This window comes from Clupea harengus, chromosome 21 (assembly GCF_900700415.2).
Source record: "Clupea harengus chromosome 21, Ch_v2.0.2, whole genome shotgun sequence".
Taxonomy (NCBI): Eukaryota; Metazoa; Chordata; class Actinopteri; order Clupeiformes; family Clupeidae; genus Clupea; species Clupea harengus.
This window is the reverse complement of record NC_045172.1, coordinates 3,541,198-3,564,444: the sequence shown is the minus strand read 5'-3', so window position 1 is coordinate 3,564,444 and position 23,247 is coordinate 3,541,198. Positions and strand designations below refer to the sequence as shown.

The following is a 23,247-nucleotide window of genomic DNA, read 5'->3' as shown; positions in this document are numbered from 1 at the left end:
ACTAACTATGCAGTTACATAATCAGATACATCCATACTACACCACTAAGTGATGTATGTCCTCCTGCTGTGTGTGCACCTACCATTTCATGAAGTATGCACTATGCACCTGCATATAAACTCTAGTATGTATACTTCATTCTGTAACTGCTGAAGTATGTATACCTAATAGGCCTGCAGCAGTATTCAAAGAATGCCACCTTGCGGTTTGCGGTAATAGGGCAACCAAACCACCCCGTGTTTAATTAATATTACCTCTGCCACAGAGGTTGTGTTTTCAGTGCAGTTTGTTTGTCTGTCTGTCTGTAAGCAGGATTATGTCAAAACGGCTACACAGACCAAGCTCCATGAGGACAGCAGCACTCTGAGATAAGGGGGAAATAGGCGTAATGGTGGCAATCACCGTAGCGGGCTCGGCGCCGCGGTACACCTCCTTACACCAGTGCTGATGGAGCCCTAATACCCAATTCACCTATCCTCCACTCCCCCATATCTCACTGTTAATGCGGTACCAGGGGTAAAATAAAAGCTGATTTACACGTTGCTACGGCACAGCGCTACTAATTGTAATGAAACAGCGAGCAATGTCACATCAACGTGCTTATTCAGAAGACATTTATGTGTATGTGGTAACCATGGCAATAGTGCCCCTCAACATCATTTGCTTTTCCTACTGATATTCTCTGGACATGTCAGATTTCCTGCAGCCTTCTCTATAGGTATATAGGTACAATCCAGACTAGCTTCAGCTCTTAAAAATAACTTGCATTTCACAGGTTCAGCGCAGGCACAGTTACACTAGCAGTGTTCAGGAAATAATGACACTCTGGCAAGCCTCTAACACACTGTTTGGAGTGCTGCAAGCACTGGGCCGGCTGCGCTCTACTTGGCTGTTGCATTGTGGGAGCTCAGACCTGCGGGTGCTCTTGGGGAAGCCACACAGATCAGTGTCACTTTGGGAGAGAAAAATCTATTAAAGTCAGCCGACCGTATCTGCACTCAGAGTTCCCAGACGGACCGGCAAATTCGCTTCAGTATTAAGTGGAAGATCGCATAGACGCTCTCCGGTTGATATTCTGCATTAACACAACCTTAAGTGAGTGTCTCACTGCCAACACATAGGGTGCATGGGGAGCCATGTTTACGTTGGAGGAAACGGACACTAAAACTAGCCAACCAGCGTAAGCAGGGGAGCTCGTGTTTGTAACACAACCTCTGTGGCACGCATGCAGAAAAATTCCAGACACACACACACACATAGAGCCATGCATCAGAGCAACAGAAACGAGGAGGTTCTTGGACAAGAGCAGGATGTAAGGTCAGAGTACAGGTCACACATTGCAGTTTGAGTCCGTGTTGAATACAACAGAGAAGCTGCGGGAGCACGGTGTCTGGCCAATCCCAGAGCGGGAGCAAGGTGTCTGGCCAATCAGAGAGCACTTCTCTCTCCAACAAGAAACGCTCAAGAAGTCTCATCTGTCTCAATCAATCAATCACCCAGAACAGAATCGCTTTCAACCTGAAGTTATTCTATGAATATTATACATGTAAACATAATCCAAGCATTAGGGTACATGCAAACTCCCTTATTACTCCTGCATAACTCCTTCCATTCCCTAAAGCTTAATAACTTGACTCTCTGATCTGATCTTGAACACATCCACAGTGAGCCAGCAAACACCGGGGCCAACATTACATAACAGAAGTCCATCAAACAGGTACATACCCCCCTTCTTACGCACAGGGAGAGAGGAGAGACAACATCAACATGTTCTTTCAGTTGCCCTGCTGGTTCACTCGCTGCCTCTGAATGGGTGAGTCTGCTGCCTCATATATATACACCACTCAGATATCGACTGCATCGGCACTACTCTCAGACAAGCCCAGACACGCTTCCACGGTGCCACACAAGATGAGATGCCTCGTCATCCTTCTCCAAATCCAACCAGCAAATCAAGCACAATACCTCTATCCATTTCCAAGACATTCATTTAGACTGCATCTAAATCACGCAACATTTCAGCAAGTGCACTTGTGTGTAAATGTACATTACGCTCACTAGACTAGGTAAACATACACTTAGCCACAATCTAAATGTTTTAATAATAGCACACTCACGCAGAAAACAAATAGGCATTTCCTCAAACACTGTTCTGCTTTCACACTTGTTTACAGCAACCAACATGTCAGGCTTCACCCAACAGAAATAATAAAACCCAGACGGCAGTTCCGAGCAGAGAGATTTGACCCTTGACCCACGGGTGACCCCCCCAGTAGGAGCCTCAGCGTGGGCCGTGGCCCCCCAGCACCCCTAGACACCGTGCTCTCACTGCTGCTGCTCGTGAATCAAGAGGCAATGTCTGCACATCCTCCTTACCCCCCTGAACCCCAAAGCGAGTGTCCTTACTTTTCTCCCTGAAGATGTTGGGGTTCCTGGACAACACCGTCTGCAGCAGCACAGGCACGTCTCCCTCCGGGTCATCACTGCCAAGGTTGTCCTTCAGCTCTCTGCACACACACAAGCAATACAATCAGTATTCTGCAACCTTACAGTGGTTATTCAGTTTTGTATTACATTCATACACCACTACCCCCCCCCCCCCCCACACACACACACACACACACACACACACACACACACACACACACACACACACACACACACACCTTTGTGCAAAACATAGACCCACCATCATGAACACAATAAGTCTCAGTTCTCCACTAAGCAGCATACACATTAACTGGGGCAGAAATCCAAACACCACCAAGACAGGAGTCAAAAGAGTAGAGGCGATGTCAGGCGGAGCGAGGGGAGGACAAGGGCTCCGACCTCAAGGTTTAAGATAAGAGTGTGAATGTATGTGTGTGAGGAGCGGTGGCGGATACTTACATGTGCTCGGTGGAGACCTGTGTAAGGCTGTGGGCCAGCTGGGAGACCAGCGTCTCGTCACGGCAGGCCAGCAGGCAACCCACCTCCTCAGCAATCCTCCCATTGTACAACAGGCTCTTGGTGGTGGTGGCAGGCAGCGGGGAGGGGAGAGGCAGCTGGTTCAACACTGCACCGGACGGACACATGGAAGGACACGTCAGAGACCAAACATAATACGTATACACATATTTATAGCAGGTCTTATGCCAGGTGCTTTCAGTCAAAGTGGTTTAGAGAGGGTGAAAAAAGTGGGGAAAGTTTAATCCTAAAATTGCTTGTTTTGAAAATTGCTGGACGGATATTTGTTCAGTCGTTTAATTTTCTAAGGGGTTATTGTTGTTTTTGGTACTTCCCACATGGGCTGTAAGATGCATTGGAGATGCCGAAGGGAACATGGCCACTATCGGCACCTCTGCAGTGCACTGTAATCTCAGCGGTGTAACCATATTCTGTCCCTCGGTTCCCGGCATGTGATTACATTTGACTGTTTTTGCTTAGAGCAAGAAAAATAAGCCTTCTGTCAAAACACCTCTGGGAAACAGACGCCTGAAGCCCAGACAGGTGATGGACCACAGCTCAAGCAACGGTGGCACTGACACCTGGTCTGTCTGTCTGTCTGTCTGTCTGTCTGTCTGTCTGTCTGTCTGTCTGTCTGTCTGTCTGTCTGTCTGTCTGTCTGTCTGTCTGTCTGTCTGTCTGTCTGTCTGTCTGTCTGTCTGTCTGTCTGTCTGTCGCCTTGGCTACTGTGGATGAGTCCCACAGGTGCCCTTCATAAAGGGATCCAATCAAACACAAATGAGCAGGAGTGCATTAACAACATGCCAGAGCATTAGCACCGAAAGTTAATGTTTAACCATTGATTGCATTAAAGAAGCAGGAAGTTAGACTGCTGGTCATAGTGAGTCACCTGCAGGGAAGAAGAGGGAGTTGTGTGTGTGTGTGTGTGTGTGTGTGTGTGTGTCTGAGAGAGAGAGAGAGAGAGAGCGAGGAAACACAGAAATGCAACCGACAACTAATGGTGGAAGTTTCTGTGCGTATGTGAGCATTCATGTCTGTGATCTCACAGTCTATGAACATATGTGTACACTCACAATCTCTGTGTGTGCACTTGTCTGTGTGAGTGTGTGTGTGTGTATGTGTGTGTATGTGTATGTTATTCAAAATTGTGAAATGCTCCTCAAACTCTAAGATTAGCAATCCCAGCAGGAGTGGTGATGGAAGTGTGTGTGTGTGTGTTTGTGTATGTGGGAGTGTGCACACAAGTGTGTATGTATCTGTCTATGTATATGGGTAAGAGAGAGAGAGAGAGAGAGAGAGAGAGAGAGAGAGAGAGAGTGTGTGAGGGAGAGTGTGAGGGAGAGGGAGAGAGAGAGAGAGAGAGAGAGAGAGTGTGAGGGAGAGAGAGTGAGAGAGAGTGTGAGGGAGAGAGAGTGAGAGAGTGTGAGGGAGAGAGAGTGAGAGAGTGTGAGGGAGAGAGAGTGAGAGAGTGTGAGGGAGAGAGAGTGAGAGAGTGTGAGGGAGTGAGAGAGTGTGAGGGAGAGAGGGAGAAAAAAAGAGAGAGAGAGAAAGAGAGAGAGAGAGAGAGACAGAAAGAGCAAGAGAGAGAAAGAGCGAGAGAGAGTACGAGTGAGTGAGCACTCAGTGAGTGTGTGTGTGTGTGTGTGTGTGTGTGTCTATTACTCACAGTCTGTGAGGCTAGCGATCCCAGCGAGAGTGGTGATGGGCACATGAGGCATATCCCCATTCATGCTGAAGAAGGGTGGGGGGGGTCGTGAGGATGCACAGATCGCTTAACGTCGCCTCCCTCTGGCCGCTCTTCACATCTCCCAAACGCTGCAGGGGGGGGGGGACAGAAGCACTCCGTTAACAACACAGCAGCCGCCTGGGACCAAAACATTCGAGGACTTATCGACTCATTTATAGACTCTCTCCATCCTGCACACCGGGACCTCAGCCCTGCACGGTTCAGGTCTCTTACTGCTCTAAATCACCTGACGGAACTCTCAGAGCTCTTAAAGTTGCTGATCTGAGACCTGTGTCATCTCATCGAAAGGAAGAGGGAGAAAAATGGGAAAGGCAACAGCTGACTATTTAACTATGCATCTTCTAGTTTGTCTCACAGCTTGTTACCAAACTGGTTGGCTACTGACAGTCTATCAGGTTGACAGATTTGCTTTAGTATTCAGTGTATCCAGTATTCAGTGTATCCAGATGGTTAATAACAGAGTCTTCAAAGACATTCAAGAATTGCCAATTCTGTGTGCGAGAGAGAATATACCTTTTGATAACAGCAGCCGTTTGATAGCACCAGCCCACAAATCAAAATATACAGAGCCACTCTCACAGCGCATACATGTGTACAGGGAACATTGCCCAGTCATGATGGGTAAAAAAAAGCTGCTGCGTGGATCATGTCCGCCGCCACACACACACACACACACACACACACGCACACGCACACGCACACGCACACGCACACGCACACGCACACGCACACGCACAGTGATGAGGGACCCTGGGAACAGAATTAGGAAACAGTGAATCATTCAGAGTCATCCGAGCCAGTTCCATCAGCACTGATCCATTGGGCCGACAGCTGAGGAGGGAAAGGGGGGACCTGCGCCAGCAGCAGTCAGTCATTTTCACACGCTTCAGACGAGACGGCAAACAAGCACTTCCTACAATACTACACCACTGCTGGACCATTAAGCACTTTCCAGCTCCAGCCGTATTATTCTCTGCCTAGAGTACCTCGGTGAGCGATCTGTCAAGTTGGTTGTCGAAACACCACATCCACAGATCTGTTTGTGCACTAGGCAAGTTCAACTCTGTATTAACACATCCACAGATCTGTTTGAGCACTATGCAAGTTCAACTCTGTATTAACACAGTCTGCAGCCAGGGTACCAGTGCAGCTAAAAACAGATTGAGATTATGTATCAGGTAAGACGCTGTTCAGAGTCAAAGGAATTCCTCTGACAATTCTGCATAAAGATTCAAGTGAGCTACTCTAGGCAATTCTCAGAGTTCATAGCAACTCTAGTCAAAAAAGCAATTGAAGATAAACTGAAAAAGTCAAAACTGAATCAAAAACAAGTGGCAGGTGAGAAAGTGGTAATACCAAGAGCATGCACGAGAGCAAATATCACAATTCATTTTGACAACTGATCAAAGAAGCAGTTAATTATCTATGCCATGCTTCAATATATTCAATATCTGCATCATACACAAGCCTGCATAGGTTCCTTCAAAAGGGCAAACAGCCTATGGCACGCAATCACAGACAGGAATTTTGAGATGAGAATGTTTCACACAAGTAAACAGAAGAGCTTCTGACCCCAGATCAGGTTCTGTGCCTTCACTAGCGCATGCGGGAGACAAACAGGCTGACAGCAAGGAAACATCTCCTGCAGTGATTCCCAAATGACTTGGTTACTAACAGCACAAGCTCTCAATATCAGCGTGCCGGGCCGGCAGAAGAGATAAACACAGCTAACAATAGAGCCGGGGACGGTTGGGCAGCCAGCCTCACGGAGCTCCACACTCACTCACATTATTCATGTCGCAGCTGAGCGGAGTTTGGCCGGCGTCAAGACTCCACCTACTGGTGGGTGAAGCCTCCGTGAGCACAGCCGTCAGTCCACATCAGTTCTCTACAGCTCACTCCACCCCTGAGCAGTCCTCTACAGCTCCCTCCACCCCTGTGCACCTCAGTGACATAAGGCTGACTGTGAGCTGAACATCTCAAGAAACAATTTAACTAGCTTTGACATCCGAGGTTGACATCTGAATGGTGCGGAGCAAAAGTCAGCAGAATATAGTATTTCTCAAGGCTAACGCTAAGGTAAAGTCAGTGGGTTTTGAGAGACATTCACAAGAGTCATTCTGGAATAATCAATGACTTCAAACTTCTTAAAGGGCCATTTAATACTGTTCAGAAACAGAAAACAGAAAGTTGGTATTGCTGCTTAAAGGGGTTCTTCTGGATACTTAATCCAAACGTTCATGTACTTTTGCTACCATGGACTTCGAAGGTCCTTACAATGTAATCAGTTAAGATATGAAAAAGTACACATGTATTGTTAGTCGAAGTAAACTATATGAGATTAAGCTGATTGTATCACATTGTTCTGTCAAATCACCATCCATGCGATGATTCAGGTAACTTCTTATTAATTGGAATCCTCCTGATAATTCTGATTGTCATGTAATTGTCCGTGTCATGATTGCCATGAAATTAACCAAATGAACAATATTCTATCATTCTATTGATCGTATTATCATGTCTGCTCTCCTGGCAACCATAATTCATTTATCGCGATGAATTAGGTGCTTCATATTGTGATTGGTTGTGATAATAATAATAATAATAAAAAAAAGAGAACAGTAAAAGAAAATCAGATCATATCATGACATTTCCCACAGAAGATTATTTTCCCTATAGTAAGTCCCTAAGGTATTTCAACACAAGAGAAAGAAATTATAGCATATTCATGGTTATTGTAGTAAATATGTGAAATTATTGTGAGATTTAATTTAAGTCATGTCCTCCAGCCCTACGTGCCAGTATTATGAGCTCAAGAGGTTGCAACAGCAGTAACATCTGACCAAACCCACCACACCAGCTTTGCCCTGAGGACGGCTTCTGAAACACATTCTCCATGTGGACAATCTACACATATTTGGTAATTGGGTGTTAATTTAGGCCTTTCAAGAGACAGACGAAGCAGGAAGAACACCTCCTTCCAGTTCTGCAGCATGCCATTCCTTTCCCCTCTCCTCCCTACAGGGAGACTGTTCCAGCTCAGAGTAATCTTAATGTTTCAATGAGTTTGTAGAAAACAAACAACACCATGCTCATGACAACTGTCACAAAGCTTCCACTAATAAGCCCAAGCCAGTACTCTCTCTTTTTATACACATGCGGTCTGTCGCCCTCTGAGAAGACTGCTGCGCTCCCGTTTCATTATCCACTGATGAGACACTCCATTCAGACACAACCGTTTGGAGTTCCGTTTCTGTCCCGCGCACTGGTTGGTCCTGTCTTAGATGAGCCCTTTACAACCATCTCTGCACAGGATGCTTGAGGCCAAAGGCTGCCGCTATATTTTGGAGTGTGCTGAACTCCACTCAAACACCGGGGTGCCTTGCCTGATACAGCGGAGCACTGAGGTCACAGTTACCATGGAAGCACTTTCAGGGTGAGAGGGTGTTCAAAAGTTGACTTTAATTCAGCAGGTGCACCACAGTACTTGAAGCACTTAACCACTGGGTTCAGGTGCCATCCAGTGTTGTAGCCTGATGTTGCTTTCCCATGGATTTCCCATCACAGTGCTCTGGGAATTCTCATTTTATTTTGATATAGTGGTGTCATACAGTATGTGCCAAGTCTAGAATCAGCAGAGAGGAGATTGGATCGGTCTTTAAACCAAATGCCCTGGATCAGTCTTTAAACCAAAACAACATTTTTCCTCACCACTGAAAGCCACCTGAATAATATCATGTGCCAACAGAGCTGAGAGCCTTGTAGAGCCAGGCTAAAGATGTAGACCTCCTCCCAGCCAAAAATGTCCCCCCACCAGTATTAGCATTATAACAGCAACATTAGGGTCAACAGAAGTGGCAACACTGATCAAGCTGGTGCTTGTCTGCCTATAATGACCTCAGCAGACACAAGCCTGGGGCAAGATGAACTGATGTACACTGAACTTAACTGGTGACTGATGCAGGACATGCTACATATGATCATTTAAAATACTGCAAAGTAGAGTAGGTTTTCAAAGCACCTATTTCTCAACATCATTCTTCGTAGATGTGGGATTCCTGACTACATGAAGTTAGTTCCCAAAATCTTTTCTTTAATAACCAGACTCCCATGCTGTCGGGTAGTTCATTAACAAGGGCCAAGCAAAACCTCAATCTTTTAGCCAACAACTGACAAGAAATCATGTAGCTTTCCAAGGATTGCAAGAGCTTCCAACAGACCAACAATCTGTCCACTACCAAGACTGAAAACTGTAATATCATCAGACACGTTCCAAGCCCACTTGCAGTTTCATTCCTCGTCATTCAGTTCAAGGACGTTGTCTGGAACGTATAGACTGAGAGACAGGGGAAATGAATAGAGATTTTTCACAGATGTTCCACAGTAGCATCCCCTGAAACTTTGCATACAACCCTTTCAGGTGTATTTCCTTTGCTAAGCCAAATAAGAGCAAAATATACTGCATAATGAAATATAATAATCCTGATACGATAACTATCGTTCAGGTATAGTTCAGTCATTCTGTTACCAGTCCAAGCTTTCACAGGTCTTTGCTAGACCACCATAGACACACAAAAAAAACATCCAAAGTAAACCATCTGTCCTCCACATCAGTGTTCACCCAAATTCATTTATTTCAAGACAAGTAATAGAACCAGGCTCTACACAAGTGATTGTCAGAACACACAGAACACTACAGTACCATCATGAATCCTCAACAGCACAGTCAAAACTGGCTTATTCTGACCTCCAAACAGCACTATCTAGTGCTGAGAGCTGGTCTTACAGATGCCTGTTTTAGAGGCAGGGGATTCTAGCAGCCTCACTTAGCAGACAATGAGGGGGGAGGGGACGGAGCAGCAGGAACAGGGGTAAGAGGAGAGGGAGAAAAACCTGACAACAGAAAAAGAATCCATTCACACGTTCTATTCATTAAGAGCAATTTAACACCACCGTCCAATGCAATTACTCACAGCAGACCAAGATATAATGGCATGTGATTTTACCATGAAAACATCAACTGCTATTATCACAAGGAAAAAAGATTTGGTTGGCAACATCCACAATTAAATCTATAGCAGAAACGTAATCTTTCTATAAGGAATTGTTTCCACTCTGCAGCACTAAAACTCCTTGGGGTCCTAGCATGTCGGTCAATCTGATGAACAACACATTGCACTGTGGTTGACATCGGTAGAACATGTAATGAAACTATAGAAAGTGGTTGTTGACCTTTTCCCCACTATGTGGTGAAAATAATGCAGAAGATAGACGACTCTAAGCCAACTCTTATGGCAAACTGTTTTGCTCTATCTCTGTAGGGACCCTTTCAATGTAGTCAGACTTATAAGTACAATATGAGCTTGTCAGTGGTGAAAAGAGCAGTTTACTTTGACGCAGATGCAAGCCCCATGGGACTACATCATATAGCCATTTTTGCGGTTGCCGGGTATAGTGCTTCAACTCAATGAACAAATTGAGATGTATTAAATATGCTTGCACATGGGTTTTATTTACTAATTGCTTAGGTAGTCAGTGATCATTTCCCTCCTTTCGGTTGTTTGCTTCACTGCAGAATGACAGTAAAAGGCTGCATAAACTTGAATGAGGACCATACTGCACTGAAAGGCTCAGGCTCATTATATGATCAACTTTGATGCTAGATTACCTTTCTATGCAAAGGTAAAGTGGTAGCTCACATTTCTTCGAGGATTGGACTACCTGTTAAAATGTAAACACTTTGTATTTTGAAATGTTAATTTGCTTCTATTCTCAGGACAGTAATGGCTTGTCAGTAGAGAAAGATGGATATGACCAGGCTGATCATCCACCATGAAGATGCTTGAACCAAGTGAACCACCTAAACAGATCAGCTGCCTGGAGAGCACTGCTGGTGAGGCGGCCATGTTTGGTGCAGTCTATGCTTTGAACCTTAAATTAAGTACACAGTTCAGTTCATACAAAAGACAACTTTAGCAGCAACAGACTTTCAGCTAAGGCACAAACACTTCAGGATGAAGTTGGACCCTTCTCTAAGCCCCTCCCTAGAATGACCACTGTCCAATCCCATGTTAGAAACCGTAACTAGGCGCGGGGAACCCGTCAAGCTTTTGACAGTGCAGTATTCCGAACCAGCGTGCCTATGCCACCAAATTGGATAGCAGGTAAACCTAAAAGTCTGAAGGGGGAGTACTCTTCTTACCCTTCCTGAAGCCCAAAACTCATTAAGAGCGATGTTGGTGATGGATTAAACTGTGTGGAAGATCCCATAGCTTAATCCATCAAAACACATACGTATCTTCGACTGATCCAAGCTTGCTGCTAGCAGTTATCTAGCTAGTCAACGTAATACTGCTGCTAGCCAAGCCAAGTATACCATGATCACATACCCGTAATACTGCTGCTAGCCAAGTATACTATGATCACATACCCACACAATGATTATTACAATCATCAACGAACCAAGGTATTACTATATCTGATGGGTACAGTTAAGTGTTTCCCTGTGACGATGGAGTTCAAACCCACTTTGAAAGGTATTAATAGTGGGAGCACCAGATGTACTTGAAATGTAATGCAATGCAATAAAGAACATTATGTCCACTTTTATTGCACAATTAAAGAGCAGCATTTCATGTTTCTTAACACCATTCCTTCATTAAATTGGTAAACCTAGATTGATTACTAAACACCATGCACTGAAAAGGAGCATTGATAAAAAACAATGTTATACAGGAAATTGGAAGTTTTGCAAAAAAGTACTGATTTTGGTCAGGTTGCAATCGTGGTATTACAATAAAGTTTGTTCTACGAGTTTCAATCCCAGTAAAAATCCAGAATGGCTCTCATCCACGGAAATGCTCATTGTTTAAGATTTTGGGCCATATTTTAACTTTCCAATCCAACATAGTGAAACATTTGTTCCAAAAATAGCCATATGATCACCAACTGTCTAAGCATGAAGGACTGCCTTGCTTATTCTTGACAAACTTGCACAACACGTCTAGGCTCTGTCCCTGCTCCTGACTGCAGGGCATACAAGACTGGCCTGAGCCAGGTCCGGCCTGATCTACTGAGCTTATTTGTAATTGTCAAAGCCACCAATGATGGATTACTGCAGATCCACCAATGATCACATCACAAACCTAACAGACAATAATTAAGATAATTAAGACCTTTGTCAGGTTTTTAATGGCACACACGACACACTGGAACACACACATGCATATATGGAGGCGACACAGGACACACACACACACACACACGGAGGTAAGCCTGAGATCGCGGTGAATTTAGTTTCTGCTTTTTCCCATCCTGGACTGTCCTTCCTCAAGGACCCCCCAGGAGCAGTGGGCAGCTTGTAGCGCCCGGGGACCAAGTGAAGTGAACTGTCCATCTTTAGTCAGGGATGGACATGTGTTCTGTTATTTTGCATGTTTTTTCTGTTGGGGTTCTTACTGGAGGAAACCCCTTGTGAACACGGGGAGAACATGCAAACTCCACACAGAAAGGCCCGGGAGATAGCCCACTTGAGCACTGTGCACTCTGGGGAGGACCTGCCCCCCAGAGTCAACAGCGCCCCATGTGGGAATCGAACCCATGACCTTCTTGCTGTGAGGCGGCAGTGCAAGCAGTGCAAGCAACTGAGCCACCGTGCCACTGGTAATAGTAGAACCATCTGAGGTTATTCTGTTGTCAAAATAAGTTTTCAAGAAATGACCACGATTCAGATAGTTATCAGCATTTCAGTTCATCATCCATGCTATAAGTTCAAAATAATAACACTCCGTTTTCCTGTTAGCTTTAGGTATCAAAGAATGCATGGGCAGCAACTCCATAAACACTCTTGCTGCCTAGGCAATTCATCTTCCTAAGCTATTCCAAAAACACACTCCTGATTTTTACAGACATTCACCACTATCCTATTTCATTTCAAATGTCACATTCTCTAGAATTCATAATTATATTTTATATGCCATTATCAAATGCAGGTTTGTACAAGCAGCACCAAATTAAGTCTATTACTGAACAATAACTTCAAAAACAAGGTTTACAGCAATAATTCCATGTTCAACAATCCTGCTAAAGATTCATCTTTAGACTAAAGTTAGGGTCTATATATAAATACATTCTGATCTTCTGGCTTTATTCATCTTTCATGACATCTGCCTATTAACTGTCCCAACTCCTGTGAATTGACATCTAGCATGGCCATGCCCCCTAATTCACCTCATGGAGCGTGTTGAAAGAAGGCACAGACCAGGGGCCTGAGATCCATAGCAACCATATACCAGACTAAATATTAGGCCTGAGATCCATAGGGGCCATGTACCAGACAGCAGGTACACACCAACCCGATATCAAACAAGCGGCGACGGAGGGCCTGACTGTTGCGTCACCGCACGTCACATGTGTTGGGCCAAGAAGTTGAACACACTGCAAAGACTACAGCCAATTACCAACTGCTCTGCGCTTGCGTGAGAGAAAATAACTCCATACCAAACCATAAACAAAGCAGCGTTTGCTCACACCACTCTCTCGCACCACACACTGTTACATAACATAGCTGCTTCTTATCAAGAGAATGTCAGATAAGAAGTTGCAAATGGCACTGACTGGAAAGGCACTTCCACTTTGGTTGTGGAAAAAGAAGCGGAGGTGAAAAAAATAACGAGACACCGCGCTAAATGTGTGCAATCAAGGGGCAGCCTACTACAGCGACAGGATCAAGGGGCTTTCCCGAACCTGTGTCAAGAGCTGGAGTTTAATGAAACCTCCGATTGAAAAATGTTTTGTTGAACTGCCAAACAGGGTGATCTCGCTCACCGACAGGCTCCGCTGCTGATTCAACTTGCTCAAATCGGCCAAAAAAACACAGACAGGGTTCCAACTAGTGCCGGCGGTGCGGGCCACACCGCAAAGACTAGGGCTGCAGACGCTCACAGGAGGCCCGACATTGGCCGACGGCCGAACATCGGCTTAGTGTTGAGCTTAACCTTCACCTGTGTCAGCATAAGTTAAGAGGTGCATACATGAAAGTTTCCAAAGCCAAGTAGCAGCTCGTGAAACATTCCATATGTAAATATTAGAAAAGCTTACATGAATTAATTTAAATGTTAGCAAGAGCTTTAGCCTCCAAATATGTGTATAAATATGAATTATACATCAAAGAACAGGGTCATTCAGATTTATTTACATAGGAAACGAAGGGACTGTGAATAGGGTAGAGATGTGGCATAGCTAAGCTACACAGTGTACAGTGCCAATGACCCAGTGCCGGGCAACTTCGAACATGGATCTCATCGCCACATGCTGATCCTAATGTGCTACCACATGGTGTGTTGTATGCCACGGACATTTAAAGCCGGGGTACGCAATTTTGGAGACAACAAATGCTTGACTTTGAAAGTATACAACCAAAATGTTCAGCCCCTCCCTTCTGGCCTCCCTCCGAACCACATGAACACGCACTGCCTGACTACTGCAGGAGGACGAGTCCACAACAGAGAGCATTGGGGAGAGGAGCACAGCGACTCGTTGTCATTGCGAACCATATAAAATACCTCATGTCATTCACATGTCTCATTCTCATAACTACAAAACCACAAATAGGCTACATCACCACATTTGTATAACTTCCCATTCAAAGCCAATATTGAATATCATTAAGGTAAATCAAACAACACTTGTTCACAACTACAATGCAGAAACCAGCGAACATACACAGACAGATTACATACAAGGTATGTGTAAATGTAACAGTGTAGCTAATGTTAGCGTTGAGCTAATATATTTGGTCTACATACAGTAAGTTGCTAGCTACATTGGCCACATAGCTCAGGAAAATAACAAATTCTGCCCACAACAAAAAAAACCTGTCCAACAGAAATACAACAACCATGGCATCATTTTTCAGGCTCTTCAATGCCTTCAGTTGTCACAACCGTTACCTCCAAACATGTTGGGGCTGCGTTGGGTTGAACAGCTAAGTTATAGCTCGTTATGCTAACTGCCACAACAACAACAAAGCAACAATTACCTGGCTTCCTGTCCCTGTGGGTGAGTGCTTTTAATAAACTGTCAAACTTGTCTTCCGGACCCCTTCATCCTTATCACCTTTGCTGCCCACAGACTTCTGTGGCTAAGTGATCAGTCGACAGTCTGAGAGAAGGAGAGAGAAGGAGGCATGTTGGGTGGCTGTGCCTGGGCAACTCCCATATCATACTGTGCTTCTAAATTTGTGCCAATGAATTGTTTTTTAATAACCATGGAGGCCCTTCGGTATATGCCCCTTTATCTTTTGCGGTTCTCGTCCACCACTGCCACTCTCAGTGACAGTTCTCCACCTCTCCCAGGCAGAAGGAATACTCTGCCGGAGACGCTAGCTTATTTGAATCTCTGGTTGCACCCTCATCATCCAGCAGGATACAGAAAATGGTATGCCTACACTGAGGTACAACAACCATCCAGATATACTCTGATGCTTGAACATGGTGACTGCTGACAGCACAGAACAGCTTCCCAGTACCAATCCAGCAGAAGAGGAGCATCATATCATATTTTTATTTGATCTCTTTATTTTTTCCCCTTTTCATTTCTTGTCTATTCTGTATGCATTATGTAAAACACTTTGGGCTCCAGCCAGAAAGGATGCTATAGAAATAAAAGGCATTATTATTATGATCATTGAAAAGCCATATCGATGTTGACTGGTTTGAGCTCTTGCTTTAGCCAACCGCTTTTAGGTCATAGCCTTTTCTGCTAGTCTTTTTTTTGTTGTTTTGCTTTGTTTAACAGTGCAAGCTGTTGAAGGTACAGGAGTAACTGGAATTTGTGGCTGTACTTTCTCTGCTATTCTTATGCGGCTGGCTTGCCAGCTTATGTCTTGCTAGCAATACGTTTGCTTAGCCTTGTGGAAAACTCTGGCAACACGCAATGAGTGCACAGGCAGAGTGTGCACAGGTAGGAGAGTAGGTAGACCATTTCATGCAGGCCAAATGAAATGATTGGACAGACATTTTACAGGCCTATGACTGCCACAGATAATGGATTATTTTATTTTAATTGTCATAGCATTTGATTTATTGATTGCCATCTGGATGCAGAGATTTTTAAGAAATATAACAAAAAATGCTTCTAAAACAAATTGGCTACCCTGTCTTTTAAGTCATTCTGACTTGTCAAAATCTACACATTTGAATACGTTATAAGAAAGGGTCTTCTCACACAAAAAATTTAAAAGATGACCGCCCTATTCATTTCATCTGTCTGCATCTGTGCAACAGTAGATTTTCACACATTACTGCAGCCAACAATGAATGATATGCTCTTACAGGTAATCTGTTCTCTGTTACCAACACAGACTATATAGTTGGAACAGATTAGGTGATCCTCTAAAACCTGCTCAAGTTCAAAGAAAGTCCTCAATCAAGCTGGAACCTATTGTCTGGTCTAGTTATTATCTTATTTTAGCTTACGGATTTCATGTCGGCATGACACAGGCTATGTTGAAGCATGCATCCTGAACCAAGGGATAATGTCGCTCTAACAATATCTAAACGGCTCCTTTTGCTAGATACAAATACAGTCCAATTTACATAAAACGCTGTGTAGAACTGTGTAAAATATTTACCGAGCGCATTCTATAAATGTAATGATTACTAATGCATTCACGCCTCCCCTTCCTGAGAGTAGAGACTCAACACACAGGACAACAAAACCAAACACAACCAAAATAAACAAATGCCCTTAGAGTTACTCAACAAACTATTATCGCAAATGAGTTGTGATGTCATCTGTTATATCACACTGCGAAAATATTCAACAAGGTACAAAAACATCTTCCAAAGCGATTGCAAAGGGTGATATCTATTTGAGCAAGGCATCTTCGCTTTCGCGGACTCGCACAAGCAGAGGGAAACACAAAATCACTGACAGCAGGGTTGACGAGTAGTGGGAGGTCCCATGCGTATGCTAAAAGAATAGCACAGTCAGGGAGCAATGTGGGATTGTGAGGAAATCTCGGGTACACATTACGGCGAAACCAAAATAAACCGTTAAAGGAGAACTATTCATGCACGCACACGTTACAGCTGACGCCCCGTCACGGCGTCTGTTGCAACGTATCACACAGAATCTGGGTTGGCCAGAGGCGGGCGAGCGGCACAAAGGATTATCAGATAGCCTTGTGGGGAGGGAGGCCATTCCTAGGACGCAGCGGGATGTATGCGCACTAAAAGCAGTACAGTGCAACCCTTGCAAATGTATGTGAATGGCCAAGCATATACACTCGGCCACAAGAACTGCTTTTGAGAAACTGCAACTGTGACAGGCTCGGGCCTTCTCAAAACTTTTGACAGCCATATAAATTGCTCATCAAATTGATTTCAAACATAGCGAGCGACCAAAGGTTGCTAAGTAAACTGCTAGCCAACTACATAATGATAGCTAATTTACCAAGATTAGATTGTGATATTATATATTATTAACGTTACTGTCTCACGGGAAATGTGCCTCTTGATATGATCTATCAAATTACAAAGCCTATTTTGGTTACGTTATATCTCACTGGCAAACATGAAAGGGCGAAAACAATATAAAGTTTACATATGCAGTGTTAGCAAATTGTGGCTTGGTATTAGCATTCTTTGAAAATGGACGCTAGCACAAAACCCGGCTACATAGAAGATGCTAAACGTTATGTAGTCTTGAAGGTGGACTAGGGAGCTGCAGCTTATATATCAGCAAATCGTCAACATAATTGCATTCAATTATGCAAACAGTACGTTACCTTTACACCTAGCATGCTAACTCTCTAGCTGGAGTAGATGTCCGCACAACACAACCGGTAGCTTGCCAGCTAAATTGAAGGATATGAGAACTGATTAAGCCAGTAGCTTGCAAAACACGTATCGCTAGCTAGTTAGCTTAGCCGATGTCTGCCAGTTAGCAGCATTGCTAGCTATACTCCAACACCAACTGGCATGAGAAACGTCTGCGTTACGAGTGAAAAAAGGTATCGATCACAACCCGGCTTGTATTGACACAGTGTATCAGCAATTAACATTGGTGCATCTTGAGGTTAAGTAAACCAACGTTACCCTTTTTAACTGTAAATGACAACGAACGATAGCTGGCTGTCTAGCCATCAACGTTAGCTATGTTAAGTGAGACCAAAAGCGAGTGTCAAGAGGATGCGGGTCAACAACTTCTAAAGCAACTAAATAGCTGCAAATATTTTGGAATGACCCAGTGATTCCAACAAATACAAAATTCCATCTAACGTGAGGTCATTACCATGACGTGTAGCTAATGGTAATAAGCGAGGGCATGGGAGACAAGGCTAGTTAGCAGTGGCAACTTATTCTTGCCAGTTGACACTCACAAAACAAAACAAAACCAACAATCGAGATTAAAGGTAACGTAAACTGGCAGATGCCTGCTCAAATCATCCCCTGTAATATCCATTAACCTATCCGAGTACCCAAAATTCCTCTTGGTGACCTCCTTACCCTGCATTTGGAGGCGTTAGTGATCAACCCCGACAAATAAAATGGATGGATACGGTAAGCTAAGCTAGCTAAGGTCTTTTAAATGTGTATAGCTCATCTGCTAGCTTTCTAGAGCCCTGCGGGGTTCCAAAACAAGAGATGGCATTTGAGATAAGGTCAGACTTCTGGCTAGGATCACGACAATTCGTTTTATAATCTGCAAACACAGATATAGTTCATGCCATGTAGAATGGACAAAGTGTTTAAAACACTGCTAGTTAAGTACTGAGGGTGGACGTGAATGGCATCATTGCTAGTAATCGACAACTACGTTAACGCTAAATGCAACGTTAAAGGTTAGCCAACTGTAAACAGAGGTACATCGAAGACTTGGACGTGCTTACGCAGTGGTCTAACGTTACAGGCTTTAGAAAATAAACGAACAATTCATCCACGAGTAAAATGATATTAGGTAAAAAAAAAAAACTACTGTATTTTTCTTCAAGTCTAAGTGACCTCCCATTATGCTAACTATCAGCTCGGTGGTTCCGACGATAACGTTTGCAAAAGTTTATCAAAGCCGTTTCAAAGGCATTCTTATCTATCGTACAACAAACAGATTTCCAGTTGCATCGTTTGGGATTATTCGTGTTTTGAACTCCACACATGCATGTTTTCAATATTCCACATACGGCCATCAACCCAGAAGACTTAACATTACTAATGTTTAGTGAGCATTGCATGGCTAGGTTTTTATTCACTCACAAATGACTGCTGTTGGTTGATATTAGCAAGCAAATCTTTTATTTCATGTGCAACGATTACGATATTAACATGTTGAGCAATCCAAGTGGTTTCATAAACAGTTTGTGGTTCTCTATGTTTCTCTTGAAACTGCCTTTAACGCACTGACGAAATGACAAACATTTTCAAAACTTCGTGTCATAAGTTGGGTTATTGGCTTGTTGTTATTGGTTGTTATCGGCATCTGTATTAATAACACTAATGCTTGCCACACGTAAAATAAACATGTGACCCCAGGTCTGTGGCAAACGAAAACAAAACATGACCAGGAGAAAGGACAATTCTGTGAGAGCCATGATCACGCGCCTCAATGGCTAACTGTTAGGTATCGTAGAAATTATCTGGTATCGTTCTGTCACTGTCTAACGATTACTGTAACGCTACCACTCATTGGCTTGGTTTGAAACCAACTTGCAAAAGGGTCTGAGGTGTCATATGTCTTATTTTACGATCGTCAAACATAATCGACGACTACAACTAACGTTAACATTCACAGTTCTTGGTAAGGTTACACCAGACAGCATAACGGCGCTGCCGATTAGATACACAAGTTAACCCAGCTAGCTAACCTAACTAGCTTGCTAGCTAGCTACATAATTCAAGACAGAGATAGCTAGCGACAGCTACTTAGCAGGCTAGTAGCCTGGCTAATGTTAATTGCCAAAAGCATATCTATTGATGACTGGTACGGTAGCTAAATGCTAACACTAACGCTTGCAACAACAGTTTGTGATTAGCTATAGCTTGCTATGCTACACAGCTAGCTAGTTACTGTTTATGTTAAAACAGTTTTGGTAACTGCCTAGTCAACCAATTATTTTATGTCAACGCTTGGTTTGTTGTCGTCCTTGATGAAGTAAATAACTACTACAAGCTGCAAACATGGGTTGCGAGCCAGCCACTAGCTACAATTCTTCGCGTTCAATGGCCTGTTTTGGCCTTCTGGCTAGTAGGTGAACCTCGGACTCGCCTGAGGAAACTCACCGACGGCCCGACTTCGCGAATGTGTCATACGGCTCTAAGCGGCAAAGAAGAAAGAACCATCCATCGATCTGCTACCCAGCGAGCTAGTAAGAGTAGCTATAGACTAACAAGTTTGCCTGAATGTAAACAACACCCGATTCGGATATCGACTTGATCGCCCGACAAACGCTGTCTAATTTGATTAAAACAATACAACGTGTATGTATTTACCTCAGGATGTGATGTTTAAAAAGAAATGGTTGTGTTTTCGGATCCGCGTCTAGCTCCCCCTCCGTTCAATCACTCTCACAGCTCCTCCGAGTAATATAACAACAATAATCCGGGTCGGGAGGGTTCGTTCTTCTTCCTTCTCACAGCAAACATGAAGGCTTGAGTTAGGTGAGCATTCCCTAAACCGGTGCTCTCACCGGTAACGCTCTGAAACCGATGCGAGATTGTACCAATTTCTACGAGATTCTGGAAAATAATTACAAGAAAAACTGAAAGACTATTGACGCGGTGATAAAAGGATCCACAGACTCTCCCCCTCTCTCGCAGAACAAAATGCCGACCGGAAGTACTGCTGCAGGAATGACTCCCTCCACCGGCGCCAAACCAACCAGCAGCGACCCAGTTACTTCCGCTGATCTCTGCAATGCTTTCTGCTGTTAGGCTACTGGTATCATTCAAACCAATCATAGGACTACTGTACGTACAGTATAGACGTCACATTTGGTTTGAGTCAGACCAAGGGAACAGTGATCTACACAAACCCACGGTATGTGTGGTTTGTTTTCCAGTGATGTGCGCATATGACATTAATGGAGCTGTAAGATTTTTCCGCTCTAAAGACTGCTGGCTATTCATTCGAGTGGTAACCCTCCTATGATGGACATGAATGTCTCATGTCGCAATTTTATTATAAGGCGTAAGACCGCCTTGTCCTACATTATGACAGATGGTCTCTCTTGTGTGAAACGTGTATTGGGACTATTCAGCAAAAATCAGTTCTCAGCTGAACTAGACCTACACATCAACACATAGGCCTACAAACATCACACACACACAGAGAAAGAGAGAAATTAATGTTGGAAGATCCACGAATGAAGAGTGAGGGTGCTGTTTGTCAGAAACCTTTTAGCTTGTGCCAAACCCTTCACCAGGCCTTCCAAACCCAATTCTGGCTTCAGTCACAGACTCAGGTTGAGGACAAATAACTGTCATCTGTAAATGTGAAGTGGGAAATCATTTAAATATTTTCTCATATGTCCTCCCTGTTCCCCAGAGTCATTGAAGAATTGAAAGAATCAGGCATCTGTGCATGTCAGGCTTTCACTGATGCATTGCAGCATTTTGGAGAGCTGATTTATTCAAACTTCAGTTTTATTCAGTAAGTGTGCAACATAATAATATAAATTTAGCAGTAGTGTGGTGCACCTCCTTATTACCAGGCTGAAGGAATTGACACAATTAATTGTCCAAACACTTTTCCCAATTGTATGCTTTTTTGTTTTTGTTTTTAAAGGCATTCATTTCACAAATATGTATGCAGGTAAGGAGACATACGTTTATCTCTATTCAATTTCTTCATATTTGCATCCTTTTGCCACTGACATCACGGTATAATAAGGTTGCAGTATTTAGGTGTTTTGTTTGTGTTTGTGAGTAATTACATAAACTATGACCTGACAGAGAATATAACGACTTTTTTGAGTAATTTATGGATTGTCATAATCGCCACACTAACAACCTTGGTATCTTGTCGCCCTCTAGTGCCAGAATGAGAGTACTGTTATTAATTCGTTATTGACGATTCCAAAAAAGCACTATATATAATATATATGTACATATATGTAGTTGTAAAAACTGCATCACTATGCCCAAGCTTTGACTCAATTGTGTGCCTAGATAGCACAACGTATCAATATTATTGAAGTAATTCTATCTTAACCTGCTTATTTAGTGCATACATTATTTTTGTTATCTTGTGAAGACTGCAGACAAGATAATTGATGTTTAACAATTTTTTTAATTTTTTTATATCAGCTGCATAAGGTCACCTCTTTATGTTACTGCATGGCTCCTGTGTGTGTGTGTGTGTGTGTGTGTGTGTGAGAGAGTGTAATAACGCTTCAGTTTGCATCATATAACAGAGAATTGGGAAAACTAATACACTGACTCATGCATGTGTTTCATATATTTAATTTATTCTCATAATTAACTTCAGCAGATCCCCATGATACTGTTTTGACTGGGAAATAATATTACTAACATACACGATTTTATGCGCTGAAAATGAATTAGACTGTCACCCACAAGGGGGCAGCAAAGGTCTATGTATAACTAATTTAAGTATTTGTGGACTGTTAGACATAGGAAGACCTACGTTCTTATGTCTATGCGGTCAGATCATCCTTGGAATGTTAACAGCTTTCACAACATTTTTGTGCTTATCAAAAAGAATCTGATGAATCTGAGTTATATTTAATATAATGAAGCTGTGGAAAAGTTTGAATGCCTATTTAAGATGATCCTTGGTGTGTGACTACTGTTTTTTGTTTCTGTGTCAAGGAACAAGAATCAAGGAACTTTAAAGTAATTAATGCCATATCAATTGTTACTCTAAATTAGGTAGTCAAAACACTAATAGTTTCTGCATTTTCCATTTCCTTGTTTCATACTATACTATACCATCATACCATATATAATTTATCTTCTTTTTAGGGAGTACTCTTACTACAGTGCAGCAATATCAGCATAGACATAGTATATAATATATTATAATATAATATAACACTGATTTACTTCCTGTTCTGCAAAAATATGTCATGTACACTTTGCATGCTGCACATTATCCCACATCAACATTAGTTGTGGAAACCTTTCTTACTTTTTCAGTCTAGACAATTGCCCAAATGAACTAGAACAGTCTATTAGCTATTCAGTTGGTACGGTACGACTCCTCAATATCCTATTTATTGTCAGCTTTGGAAATCAACAAAATAATGAAACAAGTCAGTCAGTGTCAAGTAAATGTTTATTCATGTTTTCACAGTTAATACCCTCAAGTATCTACATTCAAACTATATTTTAATATAGCCTATACACTATTAATATTAGCAAACTGAAAAAGTACATAATATATTGATGTCTCATAATATGGATATTTTCTACAAAAATACTAGTCCTGTTTGCGAAACACAATGACAATCTAATGTAGGCTCATGGCTTGCCTTTTTTTAATAACTGTTTTTCTGTTTTCGTAAATACCCATTTAAAGTGTCATATCAAAACCCC

The 23,247-nt window shown here is 42.9% G+C and overlaps 1 protein-coding gene across 5 annotated transcripts in view; it reads right to left on the bottom strand.

Moving 5' to 3' along the window:
* The window catches only part of nipblb (NIPBL cohesin loading factor b), a 42,684-nt gene extending 22,146 nt beyond the window's left edge, over nucleotides 1-20,538 (bottom strand). For 2 of the 5 annotated variants that reach the window (XM_031558505.2, XM_012819714.3), the window contains exons 1-5: nucleotides 20,182-20,538; nucleotides 14,733-14,854; nucleotides 4,613-4,761; nucleotides 2,890-3,055; nucleotides 2,407-2,507 (exon numbers count right to left, since the gene is read on the bottom strand). In XM_031558505.2, coding sequence (XP_031414365.1) covers nucleotides 2,407-2,507; nucleotides 2,890-3,055; nucleotides 4,613-4,676 — 331 coding nt within the window. In that variant the 5' untranslated portion in view covers nucleotides 4,677-4,761; nucleotides 14,733-14,854; nucleotides 20,182-20,538. Of the gene's footprint in view, nucleotides 1-2,406; nucleotides 2,508-2,889; nucleotides 3,056-4,612; nucleotides 4,762-14,732; nucleotides 14,855-17,483; nucleotides 18,114-18,204; nucleotides 18,439-20,181 lie in introns of those variants that run through there. The other 3 variants (XM_031558507.1, XM_031558506.2, XM_012819713.3) reach the window with 3 other exon arrangements.
* Nucleotides 20,539-23,247: the final 2,709 nt, after the last annotated feature.